Source organism: Python bivittatus, unplaced genomic scaffold (assembly GCF_059951505.1).
Source record: "Python bivittatus isolate LINGU-HERP-01145 unplaced genomic scaffold, Pbiv_v1 ctg000660_np1212, whole genome shotgun sequence".
In the NCBI taxonomy this organism is placed as follows: domain Eukaryota; kingdom Metazoa; phylum Chordata; class Lepidosauria; order Squamata; family Pythonidae; genus Python; species Python bivittatus.
The window spans coordinates 1,122,428-1,140,984 of record NW_028277092.1 but is presented as its reverse complement, the minus strand read 5'-3'; the positions used below and the strand labels follow the sequence as shown (position 1 = coordinate 1,140,984).

General features: G+C 45.9%; 1 protein-coding gene across 1 annotated transcript in view; it reads right to left on the bottom strand.

The window, feature by feature from the left end:
- ARHGAP30 (Rho GTPase activating protein 30) overlaps window positions 1–18,217 on the bottom strand; it is a 30,138-nt gene extending 11,921 nt beyond the window's left edge. Inside the window, exons 1-7 of the mRNA XM_015889642.3 lie at window positions 17,744–18,217; window positions 9,441–9,543; window positions 7,184–7,328; window positions 6,574–6,656; window positions 5,531–5,638; window positions 4,292–4,419; window positions 2,529–2,694 (exon numbers count right to left, since the gene is read on the bottom strand). Coding sequence (XP_015745128.2) covers window positions 2,529–2,694; window positions 4,292–4,419; window positions 5,531–5,638; window positions 6,574–6,656; window positions 7,184–7,328; window positions 9,441–9,543; window positions 17,744–17,852 — 842 coding nt within the window. The 5' untranslated portion in view covers window positions 17,853–18,217. The remainder of the gene's footprint in view (window positions 1–2,528; window positions 2,695–4,291; window positions 4,420–5,530; window positions 5,639–6,573; window positions 6,657–7,183; window positions 7,329–9,440; window positions 9,544–17,743) is intronic.
- Window positions 18,218–18,557: the final 340 nt, after the last annotated feature.

The following is an 18,557-nucleotide window of genomic DNA, read 5'->3' as shown; positions in this document are numbered from 1 at the left end:
CCTAACCCCAACCCATACAAATCTTTTGAATGAATGAAATATTCATTCAATGAAATATGCTAGTTCTAAATTGGGAAAGGAGAATGCCATGGTTATCCATTGCTCCCCAGCTATTTGGCTTACATGCTGAACGTGCCTGAATTAGAAGCAACAAAGGCTGGAATTAAAATTGTTGGAGCAGGTGCTGGGGGAGGTTAGACGTGTTAGTGGGCAGCAGGAAAGTATTGTCAGCTGGCAAGTTAGGTGGCTGAAGTAGGGCTGAAGGCAAGGAATGAAGCGGTGATGTTAGGAGCAATCTCCTGCCATGCTAAGAACTGCTTGGTACAGCCACAGCAGCAGCTCTGGCAGAGAAAAACTGATGAAGCGGAGTTGGCTGGTGAGTTGGTGGAGTTGGCTGGCAGGGTGGGGGTTCTTCAGCGGCTGGTTTGTCTTGCCAGGAGTGCTGGGAGGGGAGGGTCCAGAAGCAGGAGAGAGAGAGCGGAGAAGGAGGTGCCAATAATGGGCAGAAGAAGACCCACCTAGCAGAGCAATCGCTCCATGGGCAGAGAACTGGCCCCAAGGAAGCTGTTCTCTGGTGTAGTGGTGGAAGGGAAGCAAAGAGCCTCACTTCCCCCCCGGAGGTGTGGCTGAAAAACCACATCCCCTTGCTTCCCTTCTCACAACCACAGCCCTGCATCAGTTGCCTGTGGCTCCACTGCATTTCTGCTGAAGGTCCTACAGGGAAGCTGCCCATTGTCCTGTGGTGGAGGGGCTCCAGTGCCTAAGCCAGGGGAGAAGGGGACAATTGTCCTGCCAGGACACCACTTTCCCCACAGTACAATCCACACACACACACACCCAGCTTCAGCAATACAGCTGTTTTAAACCCTGCCTAGCAGTCTTCCAAAAGACCACTGACACATCTGACTCATGAGGATAATTTGCATACTCCAAGAATATTCTGAAAAGGCCCCGCAAGCTGCAGAGAAGTTGGACTTCATCTCATCAGCTCAAGAGACACACTTTGGATCTGACTCATTGAGGTTATTTGTAGCATATTCTAGGAAATGAGTAGAAGATCTTTGCATTCCAGGGGTGGGAAGGGGAGAAGCTTGGATTTCCATGGAGGTGAGGAATTTAACAGCTGTCCCAAAGAGGAAAAGGTGCATAGTGGTGATGGATGGCCTGCTGCTGTGAGGAATGGAGTTCTCTGCACACCAGGCATGACGTGAGGGAAGAGTGTTGTCTCCTGGATGTGAAAGTCCACAATGTGACAGAGAGGTTGATCCAACTAATCAGCCTTATTGACCACTATCCCTTTCTTCTGTTTCATGTAAAACAAATGACACTTCTAGAAAGAGCTTAGAAAGAATACTGAGGAAAGGCAAAAGAGTTTGGGCACATGTAATGTTTCTCTCCAGACTTCCAACTGAAGGTCATGGCCTGAGGAAGGAATGAAGGATTCTGGAGATGAACCACTCACTCAAGGAATGGTGTCTTTGAGAAAGCTTTGCATTCCTGGGCCAAGGATTCCTTTGGACCAGTGTTACTCAACCTTGGCAATTGAAGATGTCTGGACTTCAACTCCCAGAATTCCCCAACCAGCCATTCTGGGAGTTGAAGTCCAGACATCTTCAAGTGGCCAAGGTTGAGAAATGCTGCTTTGGACTATATCATCTACAAGAAGGGCTTCTGGGGAAGGCTGGGAAGAACATGTTTGGAAGATGTGTTTCTCAAGTTATCTGGCAGGCTTTAAACTAAACCTGAAGGGGGAGGGAGGCCAATACTCAGCACCACATTCAAAGCAAGGCAGTCAGCTTTACAACAAGGGAGTAGTAAGAAGGAAGGAACGCTGAGGAATACACAGGAGATACAGCAAATAAATGTAAGAAGGGCAGCATTAAAAGGCGCAGATGCCTGTACACCAATGTGCAGAACACAGAGAACAAACAGGGAGACCTGTCCTAGTATGTGTGGAGCGAATATGACATTGTTGGTATGACTGAAAACCTGGTGGGATGAAACTCATGATAATAGTAGAGAATAGAGAATACACACACACACAGAATATAATATGCCTTCCAAGGATGATTCCTCACCAAAAGGAAATAAGGAAATGCAGAACCCAAGAAGAACCAGCAACAACAAATTAAGAGGGAGCTGGGCCAAGCACTGCCATGAAAAATGCAGCAGTTGATTCAAATGTTCTTTGAAGGGACGGGACCTTTGAAAGGGGATCTGTGGAGATGCCCAGACCCCCTTGGGGCAGAGCCTTTGCAGGACTAGGGTCTCTCCTGCCCCCACCCCACCATCTTGTAAATCACTATGCCAGTAAGAGAGGTGCTAGAATCTCATCCTAGACATGGTGGGTGAACTGGGAGGGAAGGCTGGCACCCCTAGGAGAGGGATTGGCTCAAGAGCTGTGGGATCCATCCTCCAGTCTCTTCTAGATGTTTGCTAAAATAGGACAATAGCTCAGAAGAGCACTTGGCCAGGGAAAGCTCACTCTTGGGGTGAGCAGGAAAAGACGAAAGAGACTGGCTGCTTACTTGCTGTCATTGAATTCGATGATGGTGTGGTAGGGTCGCATCTGGGGGGGCCCATCCCCCTGGTTCAGCATGGCTGGCACATTGTAGGGAAGACAATACTTCTCATCAGGAAGAACCACTGGTGACATAGCAAGGAGGGACTTCCTGATGGATTCACGGGTACCACCTAGGAGGGATGAACAAGAAGCTCTGCGTTTACCTACATTTCTTAGTACCTACTTTTGGGAGGGGGGGCTACCCCTCCCTATTTGGTAAAATATTGGATTTCTGTACACATAATAAGGGCTATCCTATGTAAGTTTACTTCCAAGGAAATCCTACTGGGTTGAGCAGGATCTGGAATCTAAGTGGGAAGATAAGGACCAAACAATGGTTGGGGTATGGCTTGTCTTCTAAGCCTGCTTCCTGTTTCCATAAATTCCTGTCCAGATGGTGAAAGCTTTTCGGCTGAATTAACTTTTAATGCTACAGGAGGAGGAGAAAAATACTCTGGAACCATTATATTAGCTGCTTTAATTAATGATTTTTCTCTTAATCAATTAAATCCACTTTAGTTTTGCCTGGCCTCACTCACTTATTGGATTGTGGCTTTCTCCACTGACAATTTCAGTGCTGTAGGGTTTTATTTGAAAAAGGTTATGCACCACTCCTATAGAGATTCAGATTCAGACAGACGATCCATTTAATCAGATTAACAGTTTTCACTAAAAGGCAATCCTTTCATCAGATGCATAGTGAATAAGCTGTAGCTCACAAAAACGTATGCCTTTTAATAAAATGTGTTAACTGGGAAAGGTGCTACCAGATTTTTGGCTATGATAGACTAACATGACTCATCTCTTCAAATGTCTTCTGAACGTCATGGGTTATACGCTGTAGTTGTTTTAATCCTTGCATGCAGAGTCATTGTTGTAAGATGGGAGGTCATCGAAATAATATAAAGAAACGAGCAAACTTGGAGTCCAACCAGCATCGGTATGCATCTGAAGGATACCAGATCTTTATGATGCTGAGATAGTAACCCAACATTTCTGTAGAACCCCAAATTGGAGAAGACACAAGCTTCTAATTCTTTCCTGGACCTTTGGCCTGTTCAACATGGGATCTTCTACTAGAGTTGTTCTATCAGGCTGGCAGGGAAGGACAGGCTATGACCCTTACTACAGACTTACAGTAAGTGTTTTTCTTTTCTTCTCTTGGAGGGCTAGTGTTCCCCATGTTTTTTCACTCTCATTTCTCTCTAACACCTAAGAAAACTAACCCAGTACTGTGCTTTCTAAATAAGCTGAGCCACGGTGCCTAACCTCCCAACCAGCACCGCCAAACCACTCCTGCTGGGTGAAATGTATAACCCAATATCCCCAAAGGGCACCAGCTTGGACAAGTTATGAAGATGCAGAGTGATGACAAACAAGGATTGCATCTCCATTCTGAGCAAAATAACAGATGAACGTCATGGGTTATACGTTGTAGTTGTTGTTTTAATCCTTGCATGCTGCTCAGAGTCATTGTGACTAGTGAAGACTAACATCTCTGGTTACAGAAACTCTAGAGCAGAGTTTCTCAACCTTGGCCACTTGAAGATGTGTGGACTTCAATTCCCAGAATTCTGGGAGTTGAAGTCCACACATCTTCAAGTGGCCAAGGTTGAGAAACACTGCTCTAGAGTAAGCTTTCTTGTCAATCACCCAGCTGCTCTATGCCTCTACTTTTTCCTGACATTGCCACCACAAAAAGCTGTAGAAATGAGTCGAAGGACTTACCACAGAGAGGAGCATCTCCAAAAATCTGTTCCACATGGGTAAGAATAAACTCCACTACAATAGACTGGATGCGGACCTCCATGAAGGCTGCTGTGCCATTGAAGCCAGACACTTCAATGTCCTTGGACCTGAGAAGCATAAGAGAGGAACTGGGTGCAACAGGAGAAGTAGATCCACTGAAAGGAATCATACAATTGTTCCTTTTGCTCTGATTAGCTTCATGGTCATCAAGGGTTAGCTATTGGCAAAGATGGCTGATCAAGTCCAAGCATTCTCACTCAAGGGATTTGTGCTAATGATTGTGGTACGTCCTTCAGCAACTCTTTTACTTGGAAGGGAGTTAAAACAGTGGTCAAATTTATGTGGATATGATATCCCATCCAGTGTGTTGGTTTCCTCACTCTCCAAAAACACATTCCAATCTCTCCTCTTGAGAATATCTTCCTCAAACTATTGTTTCTGCCCCACCACTCCTTAAATGAAATTTTGCTCAGAGATTCCTAGCTTCTGGGCATTGCTGAGCACAATGAATTTCTAAGTTTCATTTATGGAATGCTGTTGAGCATTGTGAAACTGATCAAAGCCTTATAACATTGATTAGATCAGTGTTTCTCAAGTTTGGCAACTTTAGGATGTGTGGATTTCAACTCCCATGCTGGCTGGGGAATTCCACACATTTTAAGGTTACCAAGTTTGGGAAATACTGGATTAGATCATGTTTTCTGGTAAAATTGGATTATGAGGACCAATCACTAAGGGAAGGATGAAAGAGAGAGGAAGAGTCTCAGTTTTTACTTCCCCCATTCAATTGATAAGTTGGAAAGTAAATGTAAAGGTATTTCAAAAGCACAAATATCAAGAGATTCTGATTCCACCCTGTACGTGTTCACAGACAGAATATCGGACTAAAACAAATAAACATAGCAGGAGAACAAGTTTGTGACCGCAATACTACTGATTCTAGAACTGCATGACCATGGTGGCCCTCCCATGTGCTGGTTGTCCTTCACTTCCTAAGCAGCAATTCTGACTTGGAAAACCATCACCACTGTTATGGCTCATACCCCCACAGGGCTGCCATTTAAATCCCACCCATTTGGCACGGGGCTGCATCTCCCTTGAGGAGATTGCTTGTTCTGCTCTCACAGTCATTTGGCTGGAAGATCAGGTGCCTTGGCCTCAACCCAAAGGACACTGCACTGGCCTGGACTGGAAGCACCCAACGGCAGCCTATCTTACCTGAGCAGGTTGGGAGCCCAGACAATAGCCAGATTCCGCACGTGCATGTTGGTCTGGGAACTAAAAGACGCCATCCGAACGAGGTGTTTCATCAAGAATTCAAGGGTTCTAGTGGCAAATTGGGTTTCAAAGTAGAGATAGAAAGAGAACAAATTAAAAGAACGTGATATGAGGATCAGCTGGCCTCAGACTAGGATCCCTCCTCTCGATCTGCCATTTACACCCACCTTCCCAGAGATGGAGTGAATATCTTTCCATTAGTTTCTTAAACTTACATCCTACCGTTTCACTATAGCGGCTAATAGTAACACAAGACAATTACATAATAAAATATAATACATAAAACAAAGTGAAAACATGAAAACAGTGTGGTAAAACATCAATAAAGCAATAAATATGATAAAACATGGTTTATACCAGGGGCCTCATATTTCATCTATGGGTGAAAGTCAATCTGATTAAGGGTATTTGTCAGTGTCAGCAGTCAGATATCAATAAGCAGGTCTTTCTTGATCAGGAGTTTCACAGTTTGGAAACTCAGTCTTCCCATTGGGGGGACCACATTGGGAGAGGATCTGAAGGTGACATCTAAAGCTTTGAGGGTCCCAGTTTGTGTACCCACACCTTACACAGGGAAGATATATTTTCTTTGGGCACACCAAGCACTGAACAGGAGACCTTCTGCGTGCAATGTGGTCTGAGATATAGACCCTCGTGGAGTCCTTGGGGTTCCCTGAGCTTGGTTGTTTTCTTGCAGGCATTTTGTTACCCATCTAGGTAACATCTTCAGTTATCCGTCTAAGTAACATCTTCAGTGCACTGAAGATATTACCTAGATGGGTAACGAAACACTTGCAAGAAAACAGCCAAGCTCAGAGAACCCCAAGGACTCCACAGTTCAACCCTGAGCTACAAAGATTCTCTTCTATATCGCCCCTTGTAGTTTGATGTGGAATTTAAGCCTTTTAGCCTTTCTCCGAATTATGAATCGATGGAACCCTTGGAATAGCTGAGCCAGTTGTCAACTGGGTCCCTGCAAGTACCGGTGGTGTGGCGGTGGAAGGTCCTTCAGCACTTCCTTGATTTTTTCCAGTCGGCTTTCTTCCAGCTGGATGGCCACAGCTTCCTGGATGAAGGAGGAAGTTGACGTTGAATTTGCAATTCTATTTGCTAAACTTCCTCATTTTTTCCCCACTCCACCAAAGGAAAGAGTTGAGTGTTGACTCCCACAGCTGAACACTTGGTTAGCAGGTGCAAGAAGCAGGAGTCCCACCAGAGCTTGGAGCCAGAATGGGCCCAACCAGTCATGACAATTTGACCGGAAGGTTAAGGGAGCAAAAATGGATCCCCACCTCCCATAGGGAAAACTCTTCCCACCCACCCATCCCCAGTTTTGTGTGACCTAGAAGAATTCTCAGCGGTCCTCCAACTGTTGAAGTTGGATTTTGAAGATCCAAGCTGTACTTCAGCCAAAGAAGCTCATAAGATGATTTTAGGTTGTGGTTCTCCTTCTCAGCCCATCTTCCCTCACAAGGTGGTTTTTGTGTGGACAGGAGAAAAAGAAATCCAAGCCTCAAGCTCCTGGAGGACAGACTGGATATGAATGACAAATAAGTGAAATGATACGAAGGGTGACCTGTGAGCCATACTTACTGCAAACTTATCGTACAACTGGTAGGTGAGAAGCGGATTGGGCAGTTCCCTGAAGTAAGCCTTGCAAAGGGAGCTCACACAGTGAATGTCCTGCAGGTAGACTTCTTTGTTAAGATCAGGGTTCCGGTCATTGTCAAACTCAAGCCTGAGAAGGATTTAAGGGGGAAAAGGGGAGGAGAAGATGGTGAGACATTGCTCATATCAGCATCAGAACATCACAATAGTGTGACACCCTGCAGGTATTGGCCGCCATTGTATCTTCCCACAGTCGTCTATTTTGTAGGCTAGACTTACTGAGATCTTTTAACTGTTCCTCACGAAACTGGACATAGTACTCCCAATAGTCTCTCACCAGGCAAGGGCAGAGTAGAACAATTATTTTCTCTGATCTGGACTCTACGTTCTTGATGTGTCCCAAGATAGCCTTTGCCCTTTTACAAACTTTATGTTTCAGTTGTGGTCAACATAGCATATCCAGATCCATTTCAAGGTCCTACTGACAAGCCCAGAAATGGACCTGGGTGTGCTCATCCTATACTTGCGCCTTACATTTTTCCTACAGAACTTGTTAAATTCTGTCCTCCTCATTTCAGTCCACTGGTCTCCTTCTTCTTCCTTGGTGTTCTGCTTTCTTGGTCCCATTTGATTGCTGCACATTCAGTCTGGGGGTTTTGCCCCTCTCCCCCTTAGTTCTGGTTGAATACCCTCCTGATAAGACTGAAAGGCATCTGCCAAACACTGCCTTCCCAATTTTGGGAAGTTGCATCCCATCTCTTCCCGGGAGTCCTGGGAATGAAGGTCAGTGAAAAACTGCTTGGGCACCCAGTTGCTTCATCTTCCTGCCCAAGGACACAACTCTGTGGGATTCTTTCAAAGTCTCTTCTAGCTGTGCCATTCATCCCCACATAAGTTAAGAGGAAACGATAATGGTCAGAGGGTTGAATAGTCTCAGGAACCTCTCTATCAGATACAGGCACTGGATGACAACAGTCAAGGCCATAGCGGCTGCTTAGACCCCCCAAAAACCAACTTTCTTACAGTCTTCCTTAATCAGATTTATTGAAAGGAAAAAAAGGTTATGAAATCTTGATAACCAGATACGTTTATTTTAGCATTCAGTTTATTTCTGCATTGCTTCAGCTAGAGATTTCTTGGTTCTCTTGGGAACTACCTGTTGATGCACTGTTTTCTTGATAAAAGAAGAAGAGGCAGATGTTCTGTACTTTTGCAAGCTGCCATCTTCCCTCCTAGGCTCTGAGAAGCCCATTACACAAATACACCTCCTGCAACTTTATATCAGCTCTGCACACCGATGCCTTGGTTCCTGTCAGCCGAGATGAGTTGCTTCTTTTTTTCTGGAGGTGGCTCTTGGGTTTCTTCAACCCATGGGGGCCCAAAGGTTTCCCACAGTGTTCCATGGCTAGGTTTGCTCAGGCAGTTGTGGATCATTCTTTAGAGCAGTGTTTCTCAACCTTGGCTGCTTGAAGATGAGTGGACTTCAACTCCCAGAATTCCCCAGCCAGCCTGGCTGGCTGGGGAATTCTGGGAGTTGAAGTCCACACATCTTCAAGTTGCCAAGGTTGAGAGACACTGCTTTAGAGAAAGGGCCTGGTACCAGTTCCTCTGGTGTTTTGCATCTTTGATCAAATGCCTCCATGTATTTGCCTTTGTCTGATGGAGTTCTTCCTATTGTCTCTTCATTTCTCTGCCCCTCCTGGAGATCTTCAGCTTTCAAGGACCCTCCCACTCCCACTTCCCCAAGGCATTTCAGTGTAGGAACACTTTCTTCAAGCCCCTTCCCTTTCTCCTTCAATAAGGACACCAGCTTCCACTTCAGGCAGGATGGCAACCACAGCCTGCACCTTGCAGGTCACAGTAATCACGTCTCCCTCAGGGTCCCTGATGCTTGGGGCCTTCCCTGCCAACTCCCCCAGCCAAATTCCCCCTTAAAACTTCCTTGGAGTACCCAGAACTGGAAGTAGCAAAAAAAAGGGGGGGAAGGGTTTTTCCCTGGACTCCCACGCCTTGCCAAACTCACTTGTCAAACGCCTGTTCTCTCATCAAGAGTGGGTTTTGAGGAAGTGGCCAGTCCCCGAAGCCCAGTGGGGGAGAAGACATATCCTAGCAGTCAGCAACCTCCCACCCCGGTCATGTGTCCACAGCGACTAAGAGTCAGATGTGCTGCCTCTCAGCTTAGAGGTGCTGTTTGGTCCTCAAATCGAAATGGATATTTCAAGGTCATCCTTCTCCCTTGTACCTTAATTTTTGGATATTTGAAGAGACTCCTGAGAGGCGATAGATGCCATCCACGATTCCATGCTGTTCCACAAACTCTGTGCAGCTCTTCAGGACCTGAGGAACTGGAAAACCGCTGAGATTCAATTGGGGCACAGCAGATCTCTTCATGAGTCCCCCCAATCAGCCAGAAAAGAACCTTCAATTGCCCAGAAATCATATTGACTCTGGGCAGCTGGGATTCATGGCTGCAGGCTCTCTTTTTAATCTTTCCTGTTTCATATTTCCTGTTTCCTCCCTTTTTAACCCTAGGCCTTTGTGATGACCACCATCTTTTAAACCCATAATCCTATGGACTGATGCAGCATGGAGTATACGCTGAGTATACTGTCTATACTCAAATCAGTAGGCAGGCTATTATTCTTCCTTGCCTCACCTCTCTTGATTTCTATTTTCCTCCCCACTGAATCATTTCCTTTTTCACCTGCCTTCTCCAACTGCTAACCTTTAGCCTCCCTTGGACTTTTCCACCTCCTCTTCCCTTCTCTGCAGTGCAGTCCAAGGACAATTGCTCTGCAAAATAGAGATCCTCCCTACGGGTTTGAACATGGATGGACTTTTATAATCCACCACCCAATTTGTGGATCAAAAAAACTGGTGGACAACTTTCTGGAATTTCTGCAACAGCTCCTCCTCTTAGCATTGCAACTGGGGGAAAAAGGGAGCAATTTCATCCTGAAGTTTCCCCATTAGGATTTCCTCAAAGTTTGGAAAGCCAGGAAGACTGGCAATCCCTGGAGAGCTGATTGAACCATCAAAGGCTGGCCACTCAAACCCTCATCCTTGGCCAACTGAACTTCTCTGGCCATTCCTCCGTCACTGTCTTAGGACTGAATGGAAGCAGAGCCTGCACTGAAGAGAGGATTTTGCACAGAAAAACACACCTAGTCACTCCATAAAGGCAAGAACACCACACTCCCCCATGAGAGTTTCTCTGAAATGTTCTTCTCCAGGAATTCTCTTCTCCGATGAAATGAATTTCTAGAACAAATTCTCCTTCCTCAAACTGAAGGCGCAGGGAAAGGAGCAAAATAATATCTCTGCCCAAAAGTAATTTCATCAAGGTTTTGGAAGCCATCAACCACCCCTCCTTAATCAGACATGGATTACTTGTCTCTATCTCCATTAAAATGTCCCCATTCTTGACCTTTTGGGGATCCTTTATTAGAACTGACTAAGTCAGGGGAAAGATAAAGTCCTCTACAGCAGTGTGTCTCAACCTTGGCAACTTTAAGATGGGTGGACTTCAACTCCTAGAATCCCCCAACCAGTATGTTGGGAGTTGAAGTCCACCCATCTTAAAGTTGCCAAGGTTGAGACACACCGCTCTGCAGGATTTCCAGTTAAAAAAACGTACCAAAAGTAAGAATTAGTCGCGCACAAGCCAGCCAGACGGTGCACAGAAAGATTCCAGTCAGGCTTTCTCACGCAGGCTGAGCACTGCAGGTGGAGTCCCTGCAATGATCTCATTTCTGAACCAGAGACAGGAAGTGAAAGAAGCGAGCCAGCAAGAAAAACATGGCGCAGAAGACGTCAGCATGTTCACGTCGTTTTCTTTCTTCCTTTCGTGGCGTTGCCCGGCTGCCTGATTCCCAGCGGGCTACCTGCCTTTCATTCTACTTTCTGCTCAAGAGCCCAAGGCTGTGCGCACCCCGCCTGCTCCTCCCACGCTTCTCCACAACAACTTTGTGAGATACTGTAGGTTAGACATTATCACAACATCTAACAATATGAAGACATCTGTGCTGCTCTACCAAACGGAAGGCCTGTCCAAGGCAACACATTTTTCAACGGGGAGTTTGCTGGCAGCCTAGAAGGAGTGGCCTTCTCTTCACCCTTTACACAACCACAACCTTATTCTTTCCAGAATGCAGTTGCTTGAAGATTGCCAGACCACAGGGGGAGCCTCGCCACGGTTCCCGGTCTCACGTTTAGAGCCCTTTGGCCACAAATCCCTACCTTAAAGGTGGCTGTGGATGTCGATGAGGGTTGGGTGTGTCTTGTCACTAAAGGACAAAACTTTACATGTGGGCAGATAAACCGTTGGACGGGGTGAGGGATTTTCTGCACCGCAGCCTTAGACTGCTTGACTCTCCTGGATAAACCGGCTGGAAAGGAATAGTTTTCTTTCTGTTGTTGGGTCTTTGAGGACACGTGGCTTCCACTGGCGTTGAGGACACGTGGCTTTTCTATGAAACCTCCTCCATTGATGCCCTCTCGTGCTTGACATCTTCCCATATGGTGCAACCACTCAATGGTGCATCCATTAAGAAAAAAGAACAACCATATTTAATCATTCCTGCCACTTGGGCTGGAAGGGGAAAGAACTGGCAGAACTCTTGGTGTGGACAATCTATGTCAGTGTTTCTCAACCTTGGCCACTTGAAGATGTGTGGACTTCAACTCCCAGAATTCCCCAGCCAGCCATGCTGGGAGTTGAAGTGCACACATCTTCAAATGGCCAAGGTTGAGAAACACTGACCTATGTTCTGTGAATACCACCATGTGCCCCATGAACCACATGGCTTTCAGCCATTAGTTAAGGAAGGACTGAGATCATAGAATGAGGGCTGGGATGTTCCAAATGTGTTTGTAGCTGTGAATCATTGGTGTGAGTGGATTTCCCAAGACTTTGCTAATTTCATTTTGCATGATCATGGCAGCTCTCCCCAGTAAATGTGCCTGACAAGAACTACCACAGATATGTGCCCTGAACTAAAACCACAACATACTTGGGAGATTTGCTTCTCTGGATCTCCTTCTGATGGTGAAAGCCGAAGAGTGTGCCGTTTCAGGGCACAGTTCTTATTGTTGGTTCCTGCGTGCGGAGCCAAAAAGCGGAGTAGTTGAATAAACCCAAATGGTCAAACACTCATATGATCCTCCCGGGCTCAGACTTACAGCTTGTTGGGACATAAAGGGGTCATCCTCACCATGCATGTTTTGCATATTGCAGGAAGGTGCATAATAGATCAAGAGAACTAACACAAGTGGATCCTGCACAGACCTAGCAATGCCATGTCCACGTGATTCCTTCCAAGCCTATTTTACTCCTTGGCTGGTGATCAGAGGGCAAGAATGAAGGAGAGACTCTCATTTTTTTTACTGGCCTTACATGCCTGCCACTCTCAGCTTTTTAAGTGCATTGGAGTCACACCTCCCCAAAGTCCAAACTTCCGGCCAAACTATTTGGGAATCCTGGGAACTGTTATGCGTTCTCCAAAACAGAAGAGCAGTTTTACACCTTTAGCATCAGCGTGGTGGTCAGAGACCTAGGAAGCGAAGTGTCCTGGCCTAGAAGTTAAATGGATATCAGAGCTAAAACATATTCCTGGAATTCCTGCCCGAGACCTGTTTTTACAGAGTCCAGGCTCGCCCACATAGTCTTCCTGCTTGTGGTTTCTTGATGGCACGCCTTGATAACATAGCCACCATCTTTATGCCAGCCATCTGAGGAAGGCTGAGGCTGATCCAACATCTTCTGGCAGGAAAGAGATGCATTCCTAGGCAGAATACAATCCACAGCTCATGGAGGGAGTTGCGATGTGCTGGGCTCCAGGTGGCTTAGCAGGTCTATTATGGGACTGTCCCTCCTGAGCAACCACTGGGCATGTGGCAAGAGACTGGACCCCTTTCTTCCATAGCTTTTTTCTTCTTGGGAGGCAGAGATGGAAATATTGACCTCATGTGAGATGAAATGAAGATCCACCAGGAGGTCAATATTCCCACTGGTAATCAATCAATCAGTCCATCGATAACAGAAGTGTGCTTTCTTCTGAATACAATATGTGAGTTGCAGAGGCCATTTGAGAAAGATTTTCCTTTATGAACACGGCCAAGAACAAGGCCTTCGAGTTCCATGGGAAGTTCATCATATTCATTTATCATGAGACTATTCAGAAGAGGAGGCCATTAACAGATGTTGGTGGAACTGTGCAAGCAATCTGAACAGATGTCTCCAGCTCGTTCAGCAAAAGGGCCCTTCGACCTTGTTATTAAGCCAGTGACATAGATCAGTAACCTGCTAGAGCAGTGTAATTACCCCCATGGGAGTCATCTGGGCATATCATGGGGGTAACACAGCTATTTGCTTTCTTGTGGGTCAAGGATCCAGTTTGGGGCTGCCACTGCTGAGACACGTGTGTAAAATAACAGAGACTGGGTTGTTTTGGGACATTATTCAAGACCAGGAAGAGGGGTATTTGGGTCAACCAGTTTGAGAGTCTCTTCCTTCTCCACTTGCTAATCAGAAACCAGGCCATGAAGTGAACCTGCAGGAAGGGGGTCCTCCTAGAAAGGTGGGGTCTGACACACCTGCCCAGATGTCCTTCATTTGTGTTCAGGAGAACGATTGGCAGTGACGCAGGGTGGGAAGGCAAAGGGGAAAAGAAGGCAGAAACCCACCAGGGTTGCCCTAAAACGCTCCAAGCCATGGTCTACGGGGCAGCAGCTGGCCCCGTTGCTGAGGTGCAGTCAAAGTGGAGTGGAGGACGCAGTACTTTTATACCGGTTCCCGTCCTCCTTTCTCAAGGATGAGAGCAGAAGTGCCTGCAGAGGACAGTCAGAAAAAGTCAAGAAGGGTCCACAATGGGAGAGACCCAGTTTCAAGTCCACCTTTGACCATAGAAACTCAATGGTTCAGTCACTTTCTGTTATCTAACCTAACCTGCAGGTTGTTGTTACAGTTACCTAGCCGGGTAATGAAACGTTTGCAAGAGAAGAACCAAGCTCAGAGAACCCCAAGGACTCCACAATTAAGGGAGATCCCCATGTAAGACTCCTCGAGTCCCTGAAGAAAATGCAGGATAAAAATCTAAGAAATCACAACAAAAGTCCTTCCTTCTCGGAGATGTGAAGGGTGCTACTCCTGCTGTGCTTGCTTTCTGAGACACAACTCTGCGTGATTCTACAGCCTCCCTGGCTATCCATAGTCTAAAACAATCCCTCCTGATTTATTTCCCTTAGGAATTAATACTCATGTGGAAACCAGGGAGGCTGCAAATCGTTGGAGAAAGGATGGTACCATGAACGGTAGGGCACCAGAGTCCCAAAAAAGAACTAAAACACTAATGTTCCACTCGTGAGAATTTCTCCCAAATACCCGTCGCCCTTGCAAGAATTTCTGAAGCAAAATTCTCTTTCATCACTCTGGATGAGAGCCGAGCGGGATAATTTCTCCAGCCACCGCTAGTATTACCTGCATTCTGGTTTCAATGCAGTGGAGCTTCTAGAGTTGAAAGGGCTTTTCATCAACGACCAACTGGACTTTTTATCTGCCTGAGATAGCAGTTGGCCCCTGGTGCACACTGAGCAATTATTACTAAATCAGGAAGAAAGGTAGAACGAGGCATTCTGGGAAGACCACATCATCAATCACGACAAGTGGGGGGACCGACTTGTTTACGGCGCTCGACTGTCCCTGGCTACGTTTGCTCAACCACCACGTTGACGCAACTGCTCCCAGTGACAAGGGCTGGGGCAACAGCCCAAACAAGGAAGTCACAAGAGCCGTACTTGCTTTTCCTCCTCTTCTTCAAGTGGCACCTCCCAGCTGACTTCCTGTGTGCCACACAAGCTGTGCACAAGGGAGTTGGCCAGGGCCCAACCCAGGGCTTTGTGAATCTCAGCATTAGCTGAAGAACAGGTGAAATTTTTCATCAAGTGTGCGTTTCCCTGGGACCTCTTGCACATGGTCCATGCAGTATTTGCTGGAGAAAGGATGATTTGTGGAAACCCAGCTTGACGCCCTTCCAGTGAGCTGAACTAGAGCCTCCAGCACCCAAGGCTGATGGCCATGCAGGCCAGGGTGGTAGGAGCTGTGATGCAGACCAATGGGGAGAGATTGCATCAGCCCAAGGCTTGTACTTAGCCACTTCTGAGACCAGAGATTGACAGATGCTAGATCCCAGCACCTAAAGATTTGGGGCATCGACAGGGGAACATTTGCAGTTCGGTGAAATTGTGGGGCGTCTCAAATTGTTGGCAAGACCCAGCAGGCACCGAGCATCTGTCTCTGTGACACCCCCTGTCTTGGCAGTTTTTCCTTTATCCTTTGGGAGGGTGTTTCTCAGCCTTGACAACTTTAAGATGGGTGGACTTCAGCTCCCAGAATTCCCCAGCCAGCCATGCTGGCTGGGGAATTCTGGGAGCTGAAGTCCACCCATCTTAAAGTTGTCAAGGCTGAGAAACACTGCTTTTGGGGGCAAGCGGGCAGCTTTTAAACAAAGCCACCTGCTATTTTTCTTTGCAAAGAATGCTTGTAGGTGGGAGACAGAGGCAGTCATGGAAATAAAAGCGATCCTGGAACTTTGTGGCCTGCAGCTTCCCACCTAACTTTTTTTTTTTAACTGAACGGAAATTTAAAAAACAGCCACCTTGGCAGAGATCTTGGTAAACAGAGCACCAGGAGAGTCATCCAGTTATACCACTTTGACCTGGTCCTGCTCTTCACTGGCTGGAGGGCTGGGCTGGACCACTCCCCTTAGCTTATCTTCTGATAAAGGGACAACCTGTCCCTGGCCACATCCACCCCGGCAGTCTTCTGTGACGGCCTCATGACAAACTCGGTTTGTTCCAAGATATCAAATCCTAGTTTCATCTTAAGCTGGTGGGTGGTAACCCTGACCTATCAGGAGAGAGAACATGTCTGGCTCCCAGGATCTGTGCTGTGGTCACTTGGAATAAGAAATAAATTCACAGTGGCACGCAATGGTTGGTTTGAATATCTCTGGTTTTAACTTTGCTTCTATATTTTTGTAATAAACTTGCATTACTAAATAGACGTAACTATTTAATATAGAATTTGCAGGAAACTTTAGAAGAATATTCAATAATGTTGTGTATATTTTCTAGCTATGAACTATGGAACATCCAGCATCCTATAGTTATTTCAGCTTTAGGTGACTCTCGTTTATAGTAGATTTCCAAGGAATTAGTAAAGTCACTTTGAATCAATGTTCAAGGCGCATTAGGAGACGTGGGGTTGGGGTCGGTCTGCTCAAATAAATAGGGCATGTTCCTGTTTATCAGTATTTCCACATTATTATTACATATGCAAAGAGCTTTCATCTTAGACCTGAATGTAAGAGTTTAAGAGGCTTCTCCTACAGCTTTCTTGCCCAGCTAAATCATGCGTGAAGGTAGTTCAGACAAGGAACGATAAGAAAGTGAAACTGAACTTATGCTCAATATGGTGGTTGAGATGAACCAGAAAATGGCAATCTCGGCTATAACCAATATCTGAGATCTGACCTGACAATTCTGTATAGCAGACAAGAAATAACATCTATTAAATGTAGTATATTTTTACTAATATCAGATCATGGACACTGGCTAATATTCATTTCAAGAACAGCAAAAATCTAAAAATTGGAGTTTTAAAACTGAGCTTCAAAATTGACTTGAAGTCAAATTTTGATTGACACACTTGTTTGAAATTTCAGCCCACTTTGAACTAGAATAAGTCTGGTAGGGCCCTTTCTAGCTAGCAACTTTTATTAAAAGTCATAAACTCTCACGAGCTACACCTCACTTTATCAGGTACAGCTCACAAACACTTTTTTTTTTGGTAAAATTTGCTAGTCCGAAAAGGAGCTAAAGGTATCCTTCTGATTTTTGGCTACTGTAGACTACCACAACTGTTCTCCCACAATGACCCCATTTTGAAGAGCCCCTAAATTTTCTTCGATATCTCCTGCCACAGGTTCATAGAATGGCCCTATGTGAATATCCAAGAAGATTCATGGATGTTCTGCTATGTATGTCCTACTTTGTAAGCTCAGAAAATAATGATTAAACCAACCACTGAGGAATTCAGCTCCTAGCTGTAGCCACTTTTTGACAGCCCTTCCAAACTTTGGACCCCAAGTATAACCAGCTTTATTGTCTGAACTTTTAATAGACACAAATATTGCTTTTAGTGTTGCTATTATAATGCTGTTTGTTGCTTTGACCTATTTGGTTTTAATTTTTCATTAGTCCTTTAACAATGTTCTATTATTAATATTAGAACATGCTTTGTGAATATCTGTTAATGCATCAGGAAGGCACAGAGTTTGGAGAAGACTCTTGTGAGGGCCCCAGATTTATGATAAGCACGATTTCCTCCCCAAGGATAGAAGTCTTCCTTGGAAAGGCAACGAGGCTTTCAACCCAAAACCTGTTGTGTAGCAAAGGTTCTCCACTCACTCAGTTTCTGGTTTGGGCTAATGGACATTTTAAGGGGGTTGAAACATTTGCCGGTCTCCAAAAAAGAAAACCACTTACCGTCGTGGCCAGATGATTGCAAATGTTCCACCAGATCACACCCAAAGACCCGATCTTTGGCCGGTCCCTTCCGTTTCACCTTCTGCCGAGCTTTCATGGCCAGTGACATGGATGCTAAGGGGCTCCACTCCTCCTCTTCCTCAGCACTTACACCCTTTGGCCTCCTTCTGCTTCCAAGGCTGAGCCACGTCCATTGGGCCTCAGGCAAAAGCTGTTGACTGTTGAGCTCCCAGCTCCCCAGAACTCATCTACTGGCCCACGGTGATCTTTTGCTTCCTTAAATTCATTCTAATCTCCGTGGCCAATACTTGTCGCATCCAAAGTCTTCAGAAAGGTTGGAAGAGCTCTCTTTGCAACCTCGGGGCCACCAGAAGTGGGAGTGCTCCTGTGGGTCCAGGCCCTCTGGGACGCTGCAGCAAGGCACACGGTTGTGGAGGGGGGAAAGGTAGAAAATCCGGGGCCCTTGGGTTTTTTTTTTCATTAAAAAAATCGTTCTGTTCTTACTCAGAGCTGGCAGGAAGTGAGTTCAGCTTGTCTCCAAACACAACTTCCCCTGCAGAGCATCTCTGAAACCACAAAGAACAAGCTAACGGCTGTACACAAAACTCTCTCTCCTTTGTCGCATTTGGAGGGTGAAGGACTAAGTCAGATGGCTTTGCAATCTTGCGTTTTTGATTTTCCCAATTAGCTTTGATTGTGACTTGCATGAAGGCCACCTGGCTTGTGGCCAGCAAGGTTGTGGTGAGAGTCTTGGGGGGCAGAAACTCATGACCTCAATAGAGATTGCCTAATACCTTTACAAATTTGTTTTTAT